At 46.0% G+C, this 14,299-nt stretch overlaps 2 protein-coding genes and 1 non-coding gene across 5 annotated transcripts; all 3 read right to left on the bottom strand.

Annotated features, from left to right (window-relative positions):
- Positions 1 to 848: 848 nt before the first annotated feature.
- Positions 849 to 7,027, bottom strand: map6b (microtubule-associated protein 6b). Of its 2 annotated transcripts, XM_076977146.1 has the most exons (4): positions 6,018 to 7,027; positions 4,945 to 5,164; positions 4,427 to 4,475; positions 2,499 to 2,631 (listed from the first exon to the last, which is right to left on the bottom strand). In XM_076977146.1, exons 1-3 carry the CDS (start codon positions 6,683 to 6,685, stop codon positions 4,431 to 4,433), a joined length of 933 nt encoding a protein of 310 aa, XP_076833261.1. In that variant the 5' UTR covers positions 6,686 to 7,027; the 3' UTR covers positions 2,499 to 2,631; positions 4,427 to 4,430. The 2 variants fall into 2 exon arrangements, with proteins under 2 accessions (XP_076833260.1, XP_076833261.1); XM_076977145.1 differs by lacking the exon at positions 4,427 to 4,475 and having other exon boundaries at positions 849 to 2,631.
- A 1,977-nt stretch (positions 7,028 to 9,004) lies between these two features.
- On the bottom strand, positions 9,005 to 13,613 carry thap12b (THAP domain containing 12b). 2 transcript variants are annotated; one of them, XM_076977371.1, is made up of 5 exons: positions 13,474 to 13,613; positions 12,803 to 12,923; positions 11,744 to 11,851; positions 11,367 to 11,403; positions 9,005 to 11,267 (listed from the first exon to the last, which is right to left on the bottom strand). In XM_076977371.1, exons 1-5 carry the CDS (start codon positions 13,560 to 13,562, stop codon positions 9,394 to 9,396), a joined length of 2,229 nt encoding a protein of 742 aa, XP_076833486.1. In that variant the 5' UTR covers positions 13,563 to 13,613; the 3' UTR covers positions 9,005 to 9,393. The 2 variants fall into 2 exon arrangements, with proteins under 2 accessions (XP_076833486.1, XP_076833487.1); XM_076977372.1 differs by lacking the exon at positions 13,474 to 13,613 and adding an exon at positions 13,011 to 13,423.
- Positions 13,614 to 14,122: 509 nt separating this feature from the next.
- Positions 14,123 to 14,194, bottom strand: trnap-cgg (transfer RNA proline (anticodon CGG)). Its single transcript has one exon. It is a non-coding gene; the product is annotated as a tRNA-Pro (tRNA).
- Between the last annotated feature and the right edge of the window lie 105 nt (positions 14,195 to 14,299).

The following is a 14,299-nucleotide window of genomic DNA, read 5'->3' as shown; positions in this document are numbered from 1 at the left end:
ATGACTAAGGAACTATGATTAATTATACCACAATCCAAAATGTCTTTGTAAACATCCAAAATGTAATTAAAATTTCCACAGTATGCAGATATCCATTATCCATTAGAAAGCAAAAGGGTTTAACCTACGGTTTCAGAAGAAACTTAAAGGGAATAGTCTCCACCCAAACAGAGACTAGTGATCATCATCATCATCATCATCATCATCATCATCATCGTGTGCACCCCGTCCCACCTGTAGAACACAGATCTGAAACATTCCCTGAACTGTGTGAGCATGACTGAAGCTGCTGGTGTGACATCTTCTCTCATGACACACACACACTAGTTCTTCTGAGATGACATGTGTCATGTGTCAGCCACATGTTCCAATTCCAGCTCTCTCTCTATGAAACATGAAGTTCTCTATGACGTTCATTATCTCCCAGTAGGTCTTCAGTCACACCAGTGTCCTTGGAAAGGATGTCAACATACACCAGTGTACTGGGAAAGGATGTCAACATACACCAGTGTACTGGGAAAGGATTCATATATGTAGAATTATACAGGTACAGACCCCCTCAACATTATTGGAAATTAAGTTCAGTTCTCATTTTTCAAAACCAGCTAATTTAATAAATATATTTTAAATATATTAGTTTTAAAAAGTGTGTTTAGTTTCCTCTGTATGCTATAATACAGTATGTCAGAGTTTAAAACTTTTGTCTTTCATATATTTTCTTAGAATTTTCATTTTCTGTTTACCTTGAAGTATCAATAACAATTTTGTCTGAAAAGTCCATTTGCGGTTCATGTGAAATGCAATAAAGATGATTTCTTAAAAATGAACAAAAACACAGGACAAATGTATCACTGTAACTGCTTTAATAATTTCATTCAAAGCGAGCAGACACCATGAGCACATCGAACACACACAGACGCATTCTTGTTCGGGATCCAGTGGAGTTACTCTGCTCTCTATACAGGCACTATGTTCTCAAACAGACGGCGTCGAACAGAGATAGCACCTGGTGTGGGCAACTGTGCACAGCACCCAGTATAATGTGCACCACACACTGGTAGGAGATCCCAGCAGGGGCAAAACGCCAAAAAGCTGCAGATCCATAAGGTGAGAAGGTCTCCCGCCTCACGGCTCAGCCGGAACAGTTAACAACAGACAGCCACTGACAGACAGGGGCGGGCATGCTTCCACCGCTAAGAGTCTGTCAGTCGCTTCTGTGCTAACAGGCAAGTGGTACATCATCTCACATTCTCCCAAAAGACTGAACCCAGTCAAATGGCTATCAGCATTCGTCCAGCTTAATTTTAATGATAGCAGGCAGCTCTAAGATTAAATCAGCAACGTGTTTTTTCATTACATAGCATAACACATATCAGAGTACGTTTGTATCTTGACCCTTTTAAGAATTTAACATGTAAATAATTAAGGGGTTAATGTTCTAAAACTACAGACACACATATATACACATAAAGGCCATTAGTGCCTTACACCCATTCTGATTGAGCAAGTACAATCTGAACTGCTGTGAATATACTTTGTTAGACTAATTGATGTTTAATGTATTTGTATGCCAGAAAGCAATGCTGGCAAGTGTAGGACATGACATCAGTGTGATATAAGGTTCACTATTTTGATTATGTGTTAGGAGCTTAATTGATTAATGATGTCTGATTTCAACAGCGGTTCAGTGATAAAACCATTTACTAGGAAATTCATTCTTGTTAATCCCAGCCCTACATATGACAACATATGTAACAGGTAATATCTGTAATCAATTTTACTGGTGTTTATGTGCTCACTGTTTTTTTTATGTATTCAGTCAGTTGAACCTTAGGAAAGCAACACTGCATTGCTAGAGCCAGAGGTGAATACACGACATTAATTCTCGTGAGTCAGAAATGAAACAAATATGAGTGCATATCCTGTGTTATTCAATAACGTGTAATGTGTAATAAGTGTTTGTGAAAATGTAATGTGATCAAGGCCATTGTTGTTTAAACACATTTCTGTCATTACGAGCTGAACCTTTTGTAAGTAGTATGCACGGTGGGCTCTGAGGCCTGTTGGTTGACCTCTGTGCTCTGGGGAAGGCTGGTGTAAAGGGACAGGAGACAGCAGACACCATTATGGGTTGTGTAGTAATAGCACATTCAAGACAAACCCAGCAGATAAATCCAGTTCCACATCTGATACTTTAAAATCCCAAGAGACTCAACATAGGGACCATTTCTTACTGGGCTCTAGCAAACAGTATGAAGAAATGAGAGTTGACTAATCCATAATGCAGGAGCCCCTCCCATCCCACACACACACACACACACACACACACACACACACACACGCACGCACGCGCATGCACGCACACGCACACGCACACGCACACGCACGCACGCACGCACACACACTTTAATCCACATAAAAGTGCACTTAATCTTTTGCCTCAGCTAGTCTGTTTATAATTTCTTTACTTTTCTTGGTGACCCCTCCCTCCGGTTTTCGTTCCACACTGCTCACTGAGGTCTTCTTGGCAGGGTCAGTTCCGCTGACCTGCTTGGCTTTCACCTTCTTCACTGTTTTGATATGGCTTGTCGTCTTTTTTGGTCTTGAAAGGGACACACTGGCTCTCTCCACCTATGGGCACAAAAATTGGACATTACAAAATAAATTCAGAATCGACACATTGTGGTGATGAGTGAAAGAGTAAACAACGTGAAATACATATTTGCTATTTTACTGTACACATCAGCTTAAAATGAGTTTTTCTTCTTTTACAAAGATATTTGTGTATTTAACGTTCAGTCTTAGGCCTCTGCATGTATTGATACTTAAAAAAATTTAACATAAGGAAGTGATTGCTCTTTACCAACCTGGCAAAAGACACCATGGCATATTAGTGTGTATTAACACGGGGCAACATGTCACACAAAATAATTCTTTCATTCTGAATTATTTTTCACTATTTTGGTTAGTGTAGATTAGAGTAGACATGGCAGAGATTTGTGTTAAAGTATGACACTTTTGGGCCCTATTTCAATATTCTACATGCAGATGACATTTTCAATGCAAGAGAGTGACTCAGTGATTCAACACACTCAGCTTACAGGTGTGGTGTCATGTATGAGCATCTAAAATGATCGTTATCATTTTAGTGACTACCAAGGGCCTATCTGGTCCTGGATTTTAATGGCATGTTAGTGGTTAAAGACTTTAATCCCTAACTTTAGGTTAAGCAAATAAAAACATTGTTGGTGTGGGATAACATGCGTGTTTATTTGCATTACTCTTGGTTATCTATCACGGTCTCATTGTCTATACTAGACAACATTGAAATAGCATTTAACCTCTAGACATATATTGCCTTGAATAACCATAAACGATCACCTTGCATAGGTCATTTGCATCAGGTCACACAGCTAGAACAATAGGGCCCATTTCTTACATCTAATGAGAATGTAATTTTGTGATGTGCAAAGGAAATGAATGAATGATATTTTAGTTTTATCTTAACTGTGAAGTGTTAAGCATTCCACTGTCAGCACTCCCTTTGTGCATTCAATCCTCCCGCACCGGTGGAAGTCCTAATTCAGACCTGGATTTAAGAATACCACTCAACCATGGGCGGTACCACTCAACCATGGGCGGTACCACTCAACCATGGGCGGTACCACTCAATGATGGGTGGTACCACTCAACCATGGGCGGTACCACTCAATGATGGGCGGTACCACTCAACCATGGGCGGTACCACTCATTGATGGGCGGTACCACTCAACCATGGGCGGTACCACTCAATCATGGGCGGTACCACTCAACCATGGGCGGTACCACTCAATGATGGGCGGTACCACTCAACCATGGGCGGTACCACTCAACCATGGGCGGTACCACTCAATGATGGGCGGTACCACTCAACCATGGGCGGTACCACTCAACCATGGGCGGTACCACTCAACCATGGGCGGTACCTGTCAACCATGGGCGGTAACGTTCATCCATGGGCGGTACCTGTCAACCATGGGCGGTACCACTCATCCATCCTTCAGTCCCTCGTTCCGTCACCTTCTCTTAATCCTCCCATCTTTCCATCTTATGGACTATGTGTACAACACTGTGATTGTGTGTTACAATGAATCCTATACGTCATACTTCAAACGCTTGAAGCCGGCATTGTTGGCTGATTGTGACACAATGCTCTGTACTGAATTTCTAGATTCAGTACAGACTCAGTACAAGGGTCGGCTGCCGGGTAAGAGGCTCCAGCCATCAAGAACTTGAACACCAGGCAGCCCAGCTGTAGACTGTCCCCTTGGCGGAGGGATTGAATCGGACCCACGGGGCGGGTCTACTCTCAGCCCTGGTGCTCGTGTGCTGTAGTGAGACGTTCCATCATCTCCATGCTTTGTGTAGGAAACTTTTAAAAACACACCTCACTACAGCAGGCTTAGGACAGAAGTGCTGTCACTGTCTGAACCGTCCTATGAGGATGAGAAAAGGATCTACATAATCACAAATATACACACAATCACCGTCTTCATTTTGCATACCTAAACAGCTTTAAATAGTGCTACTGGGTATTTATATTTACTTGTTTGAGTGACGTTAAAGTGACCATGTTAAAGTCTCAGGTAAAAGACTGCAGGGATGTTTTGGAACAGAAAACACCCCCCCCCCCCACCCCCCAAGCCTTCTGAGAAACAACCCTTCAAGACTGCATCAAGTCTCCAAAGGTTACTTCCTGTTAATAAACACAGACGATGTCCGGGGACCCAGTGTCACTGGTTTCGTCAATGCCCAGTTTCACGCTTAACACTAAGACCTCACATATAGAAAGGGAGACGTATTGCGGTTAGTTAAGTTCACACGAGTTGGACTGCACACTCTGTGGAGACCCGGTTATGACCCGGTGCGTGGAGAGGACACGTGTGCTGGGCTCCACCTCCCTACCTTGCTGGGTTCTTTGCCACTGCTCTCGTTATAAAGACTCCGTATCCTCCGACGTTCCAGCAGCTTGTTGTCAGTGGCCCCGGGCTTGGACTGCTCCCCCCTGAAGGTGGCGCTGTAGCTGGTCTCCAGGCTGGCCTTCTCCCCCACTGGTGGCTTGTATTGTGATTTGGCCTTGATGGGCTTAACCGGCTTGACGTCAGTGTAAGCCTGGAACTCAGTCCTGAAAGTGAACGCACCCCAAGAACTCCACGGTTTGGTTTGCAACTATCTGACAGTAAAACACCTAGAACGAAGAATGGCAAAAACTCTCACATCATGGTGTGTTTCTCTTCGTATTGTCTATAACTAAATGACTGCTCCAGCTCACACATCCACTGTGTGCTCCTTTCAGACGGTCAAATATTTGCTGTATATGAGAGAAATCTGAAACTATGTTCAGAAGACATACATTCTTCTCCAACAAGCGCAGTGCACTGCATTTATGCTGCGAGAGTTTCTGAAGTGTAGTAGTCACATGGTCTGAAACTACAGGCATGACTCATTAGATTTCAAGTTGTGGCACAAACTGATCTAGATTCAGCAGATTTATGTATATGTACCATGTGTACATGATATTTTTGTGCCATATTTTAATACAGAATAAATATTTTATTTGGTTATAATTAATCTTTTTAGAATCATGCTCAAGGCAGCATAAAGGACAATGGCAGTGTAATGGACTAAGATAGGGTTCTTTGGGTTCAAATGGATGTAACGTTATGGCTTCTTGGTGCCACTGTAATTGATATGCAATATAAAAGTACCAAATAACATTAAATGTAAACCCTACAGAGGATTTGGGGGTGGGGGAATCAATATACATTAAATATTAAAATCACTGTCAGGATTTCACTTTTCTGACTATTCCAACTATGACAGTAAGTGACAAGGAACATTTTTAATCTGTTTGGCCTTCCATCGCTGTCTGGAATTAATGAGAGTTGAACAAAAAGTTAAAAACATGCGAAGTGAAGCCATAACGTCTATGACATTATTATATTCATTGATCAACGACAACAATATGTAATATTCACCTATATAAGCTCCCAGAGGTCACCTCTTGCTTGATCTGCATGTTCAGCGCGTCTGCCACCGACCGTCCTCTCGCCTCCGCGGACGGCTCGCGCTTCTCGGTGCACGCGCCCGCAATTTCGGGCGTCTTCTCCTTCTTCACCACTTTCTTTTTCTTCTCTTTGGTTTCTTTCTCGCGCACCTTCTCCTCGATCTCGTATTTCTCCACGCCCTCGTCCTGGGTGGCGTTCGTGCCGTCGGCCCCGGTGCCGGGCGCGGGCGGAGCGGCTTTGGGGATCCAGGGGTGGTCGCCCTTCCTCGGGATCGGCCACGCTTTGTAGTCCTTCTGGTACTGCGTCTCGGTGATGAACGGGGTGTCGGACGGGTGATACTCGTTTTTCGGTTTACAGCTCGGTTCGGGACGGATTCTCCAGGCTTTGAAGTCCTGGCGCATGACGGAGGCACCCGGGCCGTCGCGCGCGGACGCTGCGGCATCACCAGACTCCACCTGCGCGCCATGGGCGGGCTGCGTTTCTATGGCGACTGGGCCTCGCCGCTGCGGGTGGAGGTGCTGCACCTCGGACACGTCCGAGTACTTGGTGAAGACCAGAGGCACGGCGATGTCCGCCTTGTCCAGCTCGCTCCAGAAGCGGTTGATGCAGCACGCCCTGGTGATGCATGGCCAGGCCATGACGGGTGGAGCACGGGTGGAGCGCGGCTGCACCAGCGATTCAGACGCAGTTAAAAAAATAAGGCACCGGACGCTCCTCTTAGTGGACGTGTGAGCGTTTCTCCTCCACCTTGGCGATCACTCCCAGGATGCGAAAGAGGAGAGCTCGTCCGCGATGCTCAGGACCCGTATTGTGCGGCTCGCGCGTGCGCACTGGTCTTTGCAGCGAAAATAAAGTAATTTAAAGTCGTGCAATGTTTCCCGTGCACGATCCGCGCAATAAGCAGAAAGCTGCAGTTTAAAAACGGACGCACGCGACGAACCCCACCCGTCGCGAGGAGATCTGACGTGAAGCGCTCAGACTCTGCACCGTCACCTGCAGCCCAGAGGACACGCCCCTTATTTAACCCCGTCGCGTCTGAGCTGGAGGACACGCCCCTTATTTAACCCCGTCACGTCTGAGCTGGAGGACACGCCCTTTATTTAACCCCGTCGCGTCTGAGCTGGAGGACACGCCCCTTACTTAACCCCGTCACGTCTGAGCTGGAGGACACGCCCCTTATTTAACCCCGTCACGTCTGAGCTGGAGAACACGCCCCTTACTTAACCCCGTCACGTCTGAGCTGGAGGACACCCCCCTTATTTAACCCCGTCACGTCTGAGCTGGAGGACACGCCCCTTATTTAACCCCGTCACGTCTGAGCTGGAGGACACGCCCCTTATTTAACCTCGTCGCAGTCTGAGCTGGAGGACACGCCCCTTATTTAACCCCGTCACGTCTGAGCTGGAGGACACGCCCCTTATTTAACCCCGTCACGTCTGAGCTGGAGGACACGCCCCTTATTTAACCTCGTCACGTCTGACGCAAAATAACGTTCTCTAATATTAAATGTGTGCTGTGACTTATTCAAATAAGTGAATTACGGAGATTCACGGTCTGTTTCTCTAGATAACAGACATTCTGCAGAACTGGAGAGATTTGGGGAGACGCACTCATGTCTGTGGCTCATCTGTGCCAAATGTTTAATGTGAGCCTCGTCTGAGTGGAAGTTCTGTTCTGAAACGTGGTGGCGCTATTTCACTCGTTTTGATGTTGTGTGTCCTCCTCCGTCCAGCTGCTCACGCGCTCAGCCCAAGCCCGTTCTTTCAGAACGCTCGAACTCGCGAGCGCTCGTGCGCTGGCCACGCCCATATTCTTTTGTTTCTTAGACCACGTGAGACACACACACACACGCCATCTAGTGTATCTGGATATACATAGCAGCTGTCTTACCTATTTGAAATCCAGGAGACAGACAGAAAGAGGGGCAAAGCTTTCTATTAAAAACAACTAATGTGTAGCCATGAATTAATAAGGCTACAATGAGCATAATCAACTACCAATATCACTTAGCCTCTGTGTTAACATAGCAAATATGCTATTTACGACACATGAAACACCACACTGGGACAGAGGCGTGAACAGAACTGGCCGTGGCGGGCTGTAGGTCCTTCTTTGGGACAGACCACTATGGGTTCGAATTCTTCACTTTTGAAACGTGAGAAATGTGTCATATTACAGGCTGTGACATGCGCGGGTGTATGAGACGCCACTGTGTGGCACAACGCAAATTCACATTTTAACAGCACTTCTGCAAATACAAAATCCCTAAATATAGTCAGCTAGTATTACATTTTTTCGTTTTCTGTCATAATATAAGTCTGGCCTAAAATTGAAGCATGCCATTTTTCAATTGTGCAGGAATTGTGGATACAACTGTAGTTTATCTGTGTGCTCAAGTGTGTGAGTGCATCTCTCAACATTTTCACAAACTTTTTATTGGAAAAGAAAGAAAAATAAATAGCAATGAAGCCCCTGAAGTTCTTGTTTGCAGACAGATGTAAATTGCTGCAGGAATGGCCGAGATTTAATAAATCCTCCAATAAGCATTAGACTAAAACAAAATGCAGATTACATTTGATTCAGATGAACTTTAATTTACTAGTCATCATTTTCCTTGTGTAAAAACGTCAAAGCAGGTCACATGGGTGTGATCCGATTCTTCCAGGCAGGATATGATGACTCAGAAAATCATGGGATTAAGATATTAAACAAAACCTACAGATAATGTATTTACATTAAAGGTGACCTGTACACTGCTTACTTTCCTTTAGTACAGGACAGAAGGTAGTACGTCTATGCAACAATCTACATATTCATCCAAAGCAGTAAAGTTCAACCATAGATCAAGCTTAATACACCATGTATGACATCTTATTTTAAATCTTCTTTATTTTAATCAATTGACCCTGTCCTACCTCATGTTAATACATCTATACCAATGTAATGCGTCCCAGAACTCTGCAGTAAATTGTAGTTACATTTACCTACACTTTAAGTGGAGCATCACAAAGTGAAAACAATACCTACCGTTCTATTTGAGACTGTTCAATTAACTTGGTTTACTTATTAGCAGAGTTTCACAGAACAGATTCCAACACTATTCATACTCTTGTATGGTTAATTCAGAATTTAGGCCTGGAAGACCAACATAAACAGCAGTAGGCATGTTATGTCTATCAGACACAACCGATAAATACATCAAAACAGAAAAAAAAAGTGTACAGCAGTTAAAAAAATATAAATCCATTCAATGACCTATGACCTTTGCATCATACGTGTTTGAGAAGACTGGACTGGCAGGTCCATGTGCCGTCACTGAAGTTCATTTATTCCTGTTGTTTTTTTTTTAATCATTTTCATCTTCTGGATAACTTTTGATATAACATTCAACCATCTCCTCCAGATCCATCTTTATGTGATAATTAATGTTTAGCATAGCCAGATTCTTGGACCTGTGGCTCACTGGTGTGTCCAGGAGGTAAGCCTTTAACCGCTTCTGACCCGTCTCACCCTGCCCGCCACCTAGCTTCAAAACTGGCAAGGAGGCCAGAATTTTCAGGAAGGCGTCGACGTTTGGGAAGAACTTGACGTCGGAGTGGTGCAGCGTCTCGAGGATGGTGCAGGGCAGACTGACTTCTTTCCCTCGGTGTTTCCACTTGATCCTCCAGCAGTGCAGCTCTGCGGGAAGCGTGTCTGGGTGGGGCAGGTCGCTCCTGAACACGTCCGCGTGGGTCTCCTCCGACGTGTTGAACTTCATCTGGCCCATGACCGCCGGAACAAGAGACAGACACTTGAGAGCCTTGAGATGGTTCTCGGTGAAGATGTCCTTAATCTCCTGAATGATGTACTCCATCACTGGGACAGTCAGGTACTCTTTGAAGAAAGACTCTGCTTGAATTTCCAAAGGTTCGACCGCTCGTTGCTTCCGGAGGAAAAGTCTGGGGACTTTGATGGGGATCTCCATAGCAGTCGCAAGATGAACCGCTTCCTCAAACCAAAATTCATGATAAACCTCAATATTGTCTATAACCTCATGCAAAGAATGCAAAACAGCCGTTAGACTGTTGGCCGCAAAAAACACATCAAGGGTCTCCCCTTGTAAATTTTTGCCAAACGCTCTGGTGAAAGAGAGCGCGTTCTTGAGCACGACCAGAGTAACGACGAACTCAAAGTCAGCCAAAGCCTCGGAGATGGTGTAAGCGTCATTAGTGATCTGGTCGCTCCACTTCAAGTCTTCGTTGTCATGTACGCTGTCCATGCAGAGCAGGAGCGGCTCCACGAGGTCGACGGCCATCTCAAACACGTTGTGCAGGTCCGTCCAGGTGGCTCGAGAGCACTGCTTCAGATCATTGGCTCTCTCGTCGTTGCCCTGACGGAGGATGGAGATGGCGTTGTCAAGTTCTGCCTGAAGTTGTGGAGAAGCCTTAAAAAACGCATCAGCCTTTTTAAGAACGGATATGACCACCTGAACTCCAGTCAGAGGAATGTTGTTAGCCAGGTGGACATTAAGGGCACAGGTGGAGCAAGGGCTGTTCACAGCCATTGGATATTTGTCCATCAGGTGTGTGGCTATGGCCTTCATCCTGTGTGCCAGGACACCACAGCCCGCGTGTGCCTGCCCTCTGCAGTCCTCCATGCTGAGACCCCACGCTTTTGTGATGTGATACTCCAGCTTATCCGGCACGGAGAGCTCCTCTCCCTCGAAGGAGAGGAACTCGATAAACTCCTCCCGGAGTGTGTTCGTCTGGTCCACAAAACGCAAGAAGACGGGGAGATGCTGGCCCTCAGGAAACTCCACCAGGTCTCCGGTCACCAGTGAGAAGAAACGGCTCTCTCGTACTTCCTGGAGGAGCTCCTCACGAACGCATCGCTCGCACACGTCCAGCAGCTGACCCTGCTGTGTGGCTGGACAATACTCCTCATTCACGGGTGACGCCTCAAACCTCCCTCGAAGAAGTTCATCGCCAGCGTTAATGCGATTTTCCACCAGAGCCTGAAAGGTGCTCATGACGAAGGAGTTCTTCTCTGGATCATCATTCGAGTGGTTACTCAACGGTAAGTTCTGCTTTCCCATTACAACAGTCACTTCAAATAACGATCTTAAGAATTCTCTTAGTTCTTTTTGATGTGTAGTCAACTGAGGCAGATCAATCGTCTCGGTGTCATCTTGGCCATCGTTTTTGTCTTTTTTGGAGAGTAGCTGTTCAATTGAAGACTCCACTGTAAGACAAATAATGAACAAAGTAATACATTTACAACAATTACCAGATTCTCCTTCTAATGTCCAGTTACCCACCTGAACCCAAAAATAATACTTACGTCTTCTCTCTTTGATTTTACGTACTTCTTCATCTGTCTAAAGATGAGAAACAAAAAATTAAAAGGCATAAAAATATGAACGAGTTGCATATTACAATGCACTACATAATATTAATGAGCACACGAAATATTACCCCAAAATGTTATTGTCCTAGGTAACAAACAAATACAACAATCTCCCAACTATAAATTATTTTGTTTAGATTTTGGATGAAAACAATGCTTCATTACTAACAAAACTTTGAAACTACACAAACTGAAATGAGTAAAATGCATAAATGATTACCAGAAACAAAACAAAGAATTGAGAAGCTTACGTGAAGGTACAAATTTGCACTGGGCTATAAATCTATATGTAAAAATTGTAAAAATCGTACCAAAACTTTGATGCGTTTGCGATGTCTGCTGTGTGGATTGCTCAGGTGGCTAGTTAGATCAAATATGGTTGGAATAGCAGTATCCCTCAGTACAGTCCTGTACGGGCTCTGAAATCAGTAAATTAATCAGCACTGTATGAAGAGGAACCTTCATATTGTAGGAGAGGTGCAGTAAGGGAGGTGTGGTAGGGGAGATGCAGTAAGAGAGGTGCAGTAGGGGAGGTGTAGTAAGAGAGATGCAGTAGGGGAGATGCAGTAGGGGAGATGCAGTAAGAGAGGTGGAGTAAGAGAGGTGCAGTAAGAGAGGTGCAGTAAGAGAGGTGCAGTAAGAGAGGTGCAGTAAGAGAGGTGCAGTAAGAGAGGTGCAGTAAGAGAGGTGCAGTAAGAGAGGTGCAGTAAGAGAGGTGCAGTAAGAGAGGTGCAGTAAGAGAGGTGCAGTAAGAGAGGTGCAGTAGTAAGAGAGGTGCAGTAGTAAGAGAGGTGCAGTAAGAGAGGTGCAGTAAGAGAGGTGCAGTAAGAGAGGTGCAGTAAGAGAGGTGCAGTAAGAGAGGTGCAGTAAGAGAGGTGCAGTAAGAGAGGTGCAGTAAGAGAGGTGCAGTAAGAGAGGTGCAGTAAGAGAGGTGCAGTAGTAAGAGAGGTGCAGTAGTAAGAGAGGTGCAGTAAGAGAGGTGCAGTAAGAGAGGTGCAGTAAGAGAGGTGCAGTAAGAGAGGTGCAGTAAGAGAGGTGCAGTAAGAGAGGTGCAGTAAGAAAGATGCAGTAGTAAGAGAGGTGTAGTAAGAGAGGTGTAGTAAGAGAGGTGCAGTAAGAGAGGTGCAGTAAGAGAGGTGCAGTAAGAGAGGTGCAGTAAGAAAGATGCAGTAGTAAGAGAGGTGTAGTAAGAGAGGTGCAGTAAGAGAGGTGCAGTAAGAGAGGTGCAGTAAGAGAGGTGCAGTAAGAAAGATGCAGTAGTAAGAGAGGTGTAGTAAGAGAGGTGCAGTAAGAGAGGTGCAGTAAGAGAGGTGCAGTAAGAGAGGTGCAGTAAGAGAGGTGTCTCTGACAGGACGGGGCAGCACACTCACAGTTTTACATATCATGGTTGGTTCAAAATGCTTCGCACACAGTCGGTAGTGTTTGTTCAGCTGGTCCGGGGTTTTCTCTTCAAGATCCGCACGGCGACAGTTCTCCACCCACAGCCTACATCTGTCCACACAAACAGGTTAATAAGAGAAAATAAAGAAGCAGTTAACACTCCACACACACATAAACACGTCTTATAATATGATTCACCTAAATGGAAAGCAAAACTATGTTTTTCTTGAACAGGTACTCAGTTGACCACAGACGCGCAGATCAACCGACCCCAGTTGTTACCCCCCCCCCCTGCTCTTCCCCACGGGGCTCAAACACCCGCAGCTCGCTCCAACAGACCCCAGCTGGGTGGTTATAACAGTCATAACAGTCATTTCTCTATAGTAAATCAGTAATCAACCAGCCACCGACCCACCAGCGCCCTGTTAAAAACGGACCGCGTCTGTTTTTGTGGTAAATTAACATCGCAGCTCGCGCGCTTCTGCACGCGCCAGCGCCGTTAGCCACCAGCTAACCGCCGTTTGCGCGGACTCGTACTGGGGTTTCCCCCCCCCCCTCATTAATCCGCCGTCGAAAGTGAAGCGGAGCTCGTTTATAATTCGCTCAATTCGAACCGAACCGACTTTTTTTTATTATTTGTCCGGCAAACGCAAAGTTTCACCTCTCCGGGTCCCGCGGGAACCTGAAGAACGCCAGGTCGGACTGCGTGCTCTTCCTGGTGCAGTTCGGCGCCGCGCAGAAGTTCGGCATCTTGTTCGGCGTCTCTCCCCCTCACGGTTCCTCCCCCCCCGCCGCCACCACCACCACCACCACCACCACCACCACGCGTGATCTAACGCCCACACGAGCCGAGCAGCGACCCGCCACAGCACCAGCGCCCCGCGCACCCCGCCGTCATGTAGCCTGCTAGCGAGCTAGCTAACAAAGCGCGGCACCGCGTGGAACGCGGGAGCGCGCGGACGGAGCCGCCGTCCCACAATGCTCCGCGGCACAGCCCACGAGGAAGCTACAAATATTAGATTTTCACAATTAAACAAACACACACACAAACAAACATGGTTTACCGAATCACACGGCGTTTGGAGCCGCCGCGGGAGCGATAACCTCCTCCCCGTGGCCTCCGTCACCGTGACTGTTAGATAACGAGGAGGCGAGATTCACTAAAATAATCATTATTCACTAATGTACCAGCACTTTTAAAAACTAAAAACGTGTCTTATCTTCACCAGTGCCACAAACACGAGGGAGGAGGTGTAGTCGTGATTACATGAGACTCAGAGGTTTTATTTTTACAGACACTAAAGCAATATGGGCTCGTCCGGGATTTGAACCCGGGACCTCTCGCACCCGAAGCGAGAATCATACCCCTAGACCAACGAGCCGCGCAGCTCACCCACCACATGTTCACTTACACGGACCAGAACCAGAGAGACACACACGCCCAGCCCTGGACCAGGGGGAATACAGCACCCAGAAACCACGAGGAA

This window comes from Brachyhypopomus gauderio, chromosome 16 (assembly GCF_052324685.1).
Source record: "Brachyhypopomus gauderio isolate BG-103 chromosome 16, BGAUD_0.2, whole genome shotgun sequence".
NCBI classification, from domain to species: Eukaryota; Metazoa; Chordata; class Actinopteri; order Gymnotiformes; family Hypopomidae; genus Brachyhypopomus; species Brachyhypopomus gauderio.
Note: the sequence above shows the minus strand (reverse complement) of the source record. Positions and strands in the feature narration are given on the sequence as shown.

Excerpts from the sequence above, each read along its gene's own strand:
- map6b (XM_076977145.1), bottom strand. The coding sequence starts at position 6,685 with ATGGCCTGGCCATGCATCACCAGGGCGTGCTGCATCAACCGCTTCTGG. Across the intron at positions 5,165-6,017 it reads ACCTCTGGGAGCTTATATAG|GACTGAGTTCCAGGCTTACA; the intron begins GTGAATATTACA and ends GTTCACTTTCAG. Across the intron at positions 2,632-4,944 it reads GTGGCAAAGAACCCAGCAAG|GTGGAGAGAGCCAGTGTGTC; the intron begins GTAGGGAGGTGG and ends TTGTGCCCATAG.
- thap12b (XM_076977371.1), bottom strand. The coding sequence starts at position 13,562 with ATGCCGAACTTCTGCGCGGCGCCGAACTGCACCAGGAAGAGCACGCAG. Across the intron at positions 11,852-12,802 it reads CAACCATGATATGTAAAACT|AGCCCGTACAGGACTGTACT; the intron begins GTGAGTGTGCTG and ends TACTGATTTCAG. Across the intron at positions 11,268-11,366 it reads TAAAATCAAAGAGAGAAGAC|TGGAGTCTTCAATTGAACAG; the intron begins GTAAGTATTATT and ends TTTGTCTTACAG.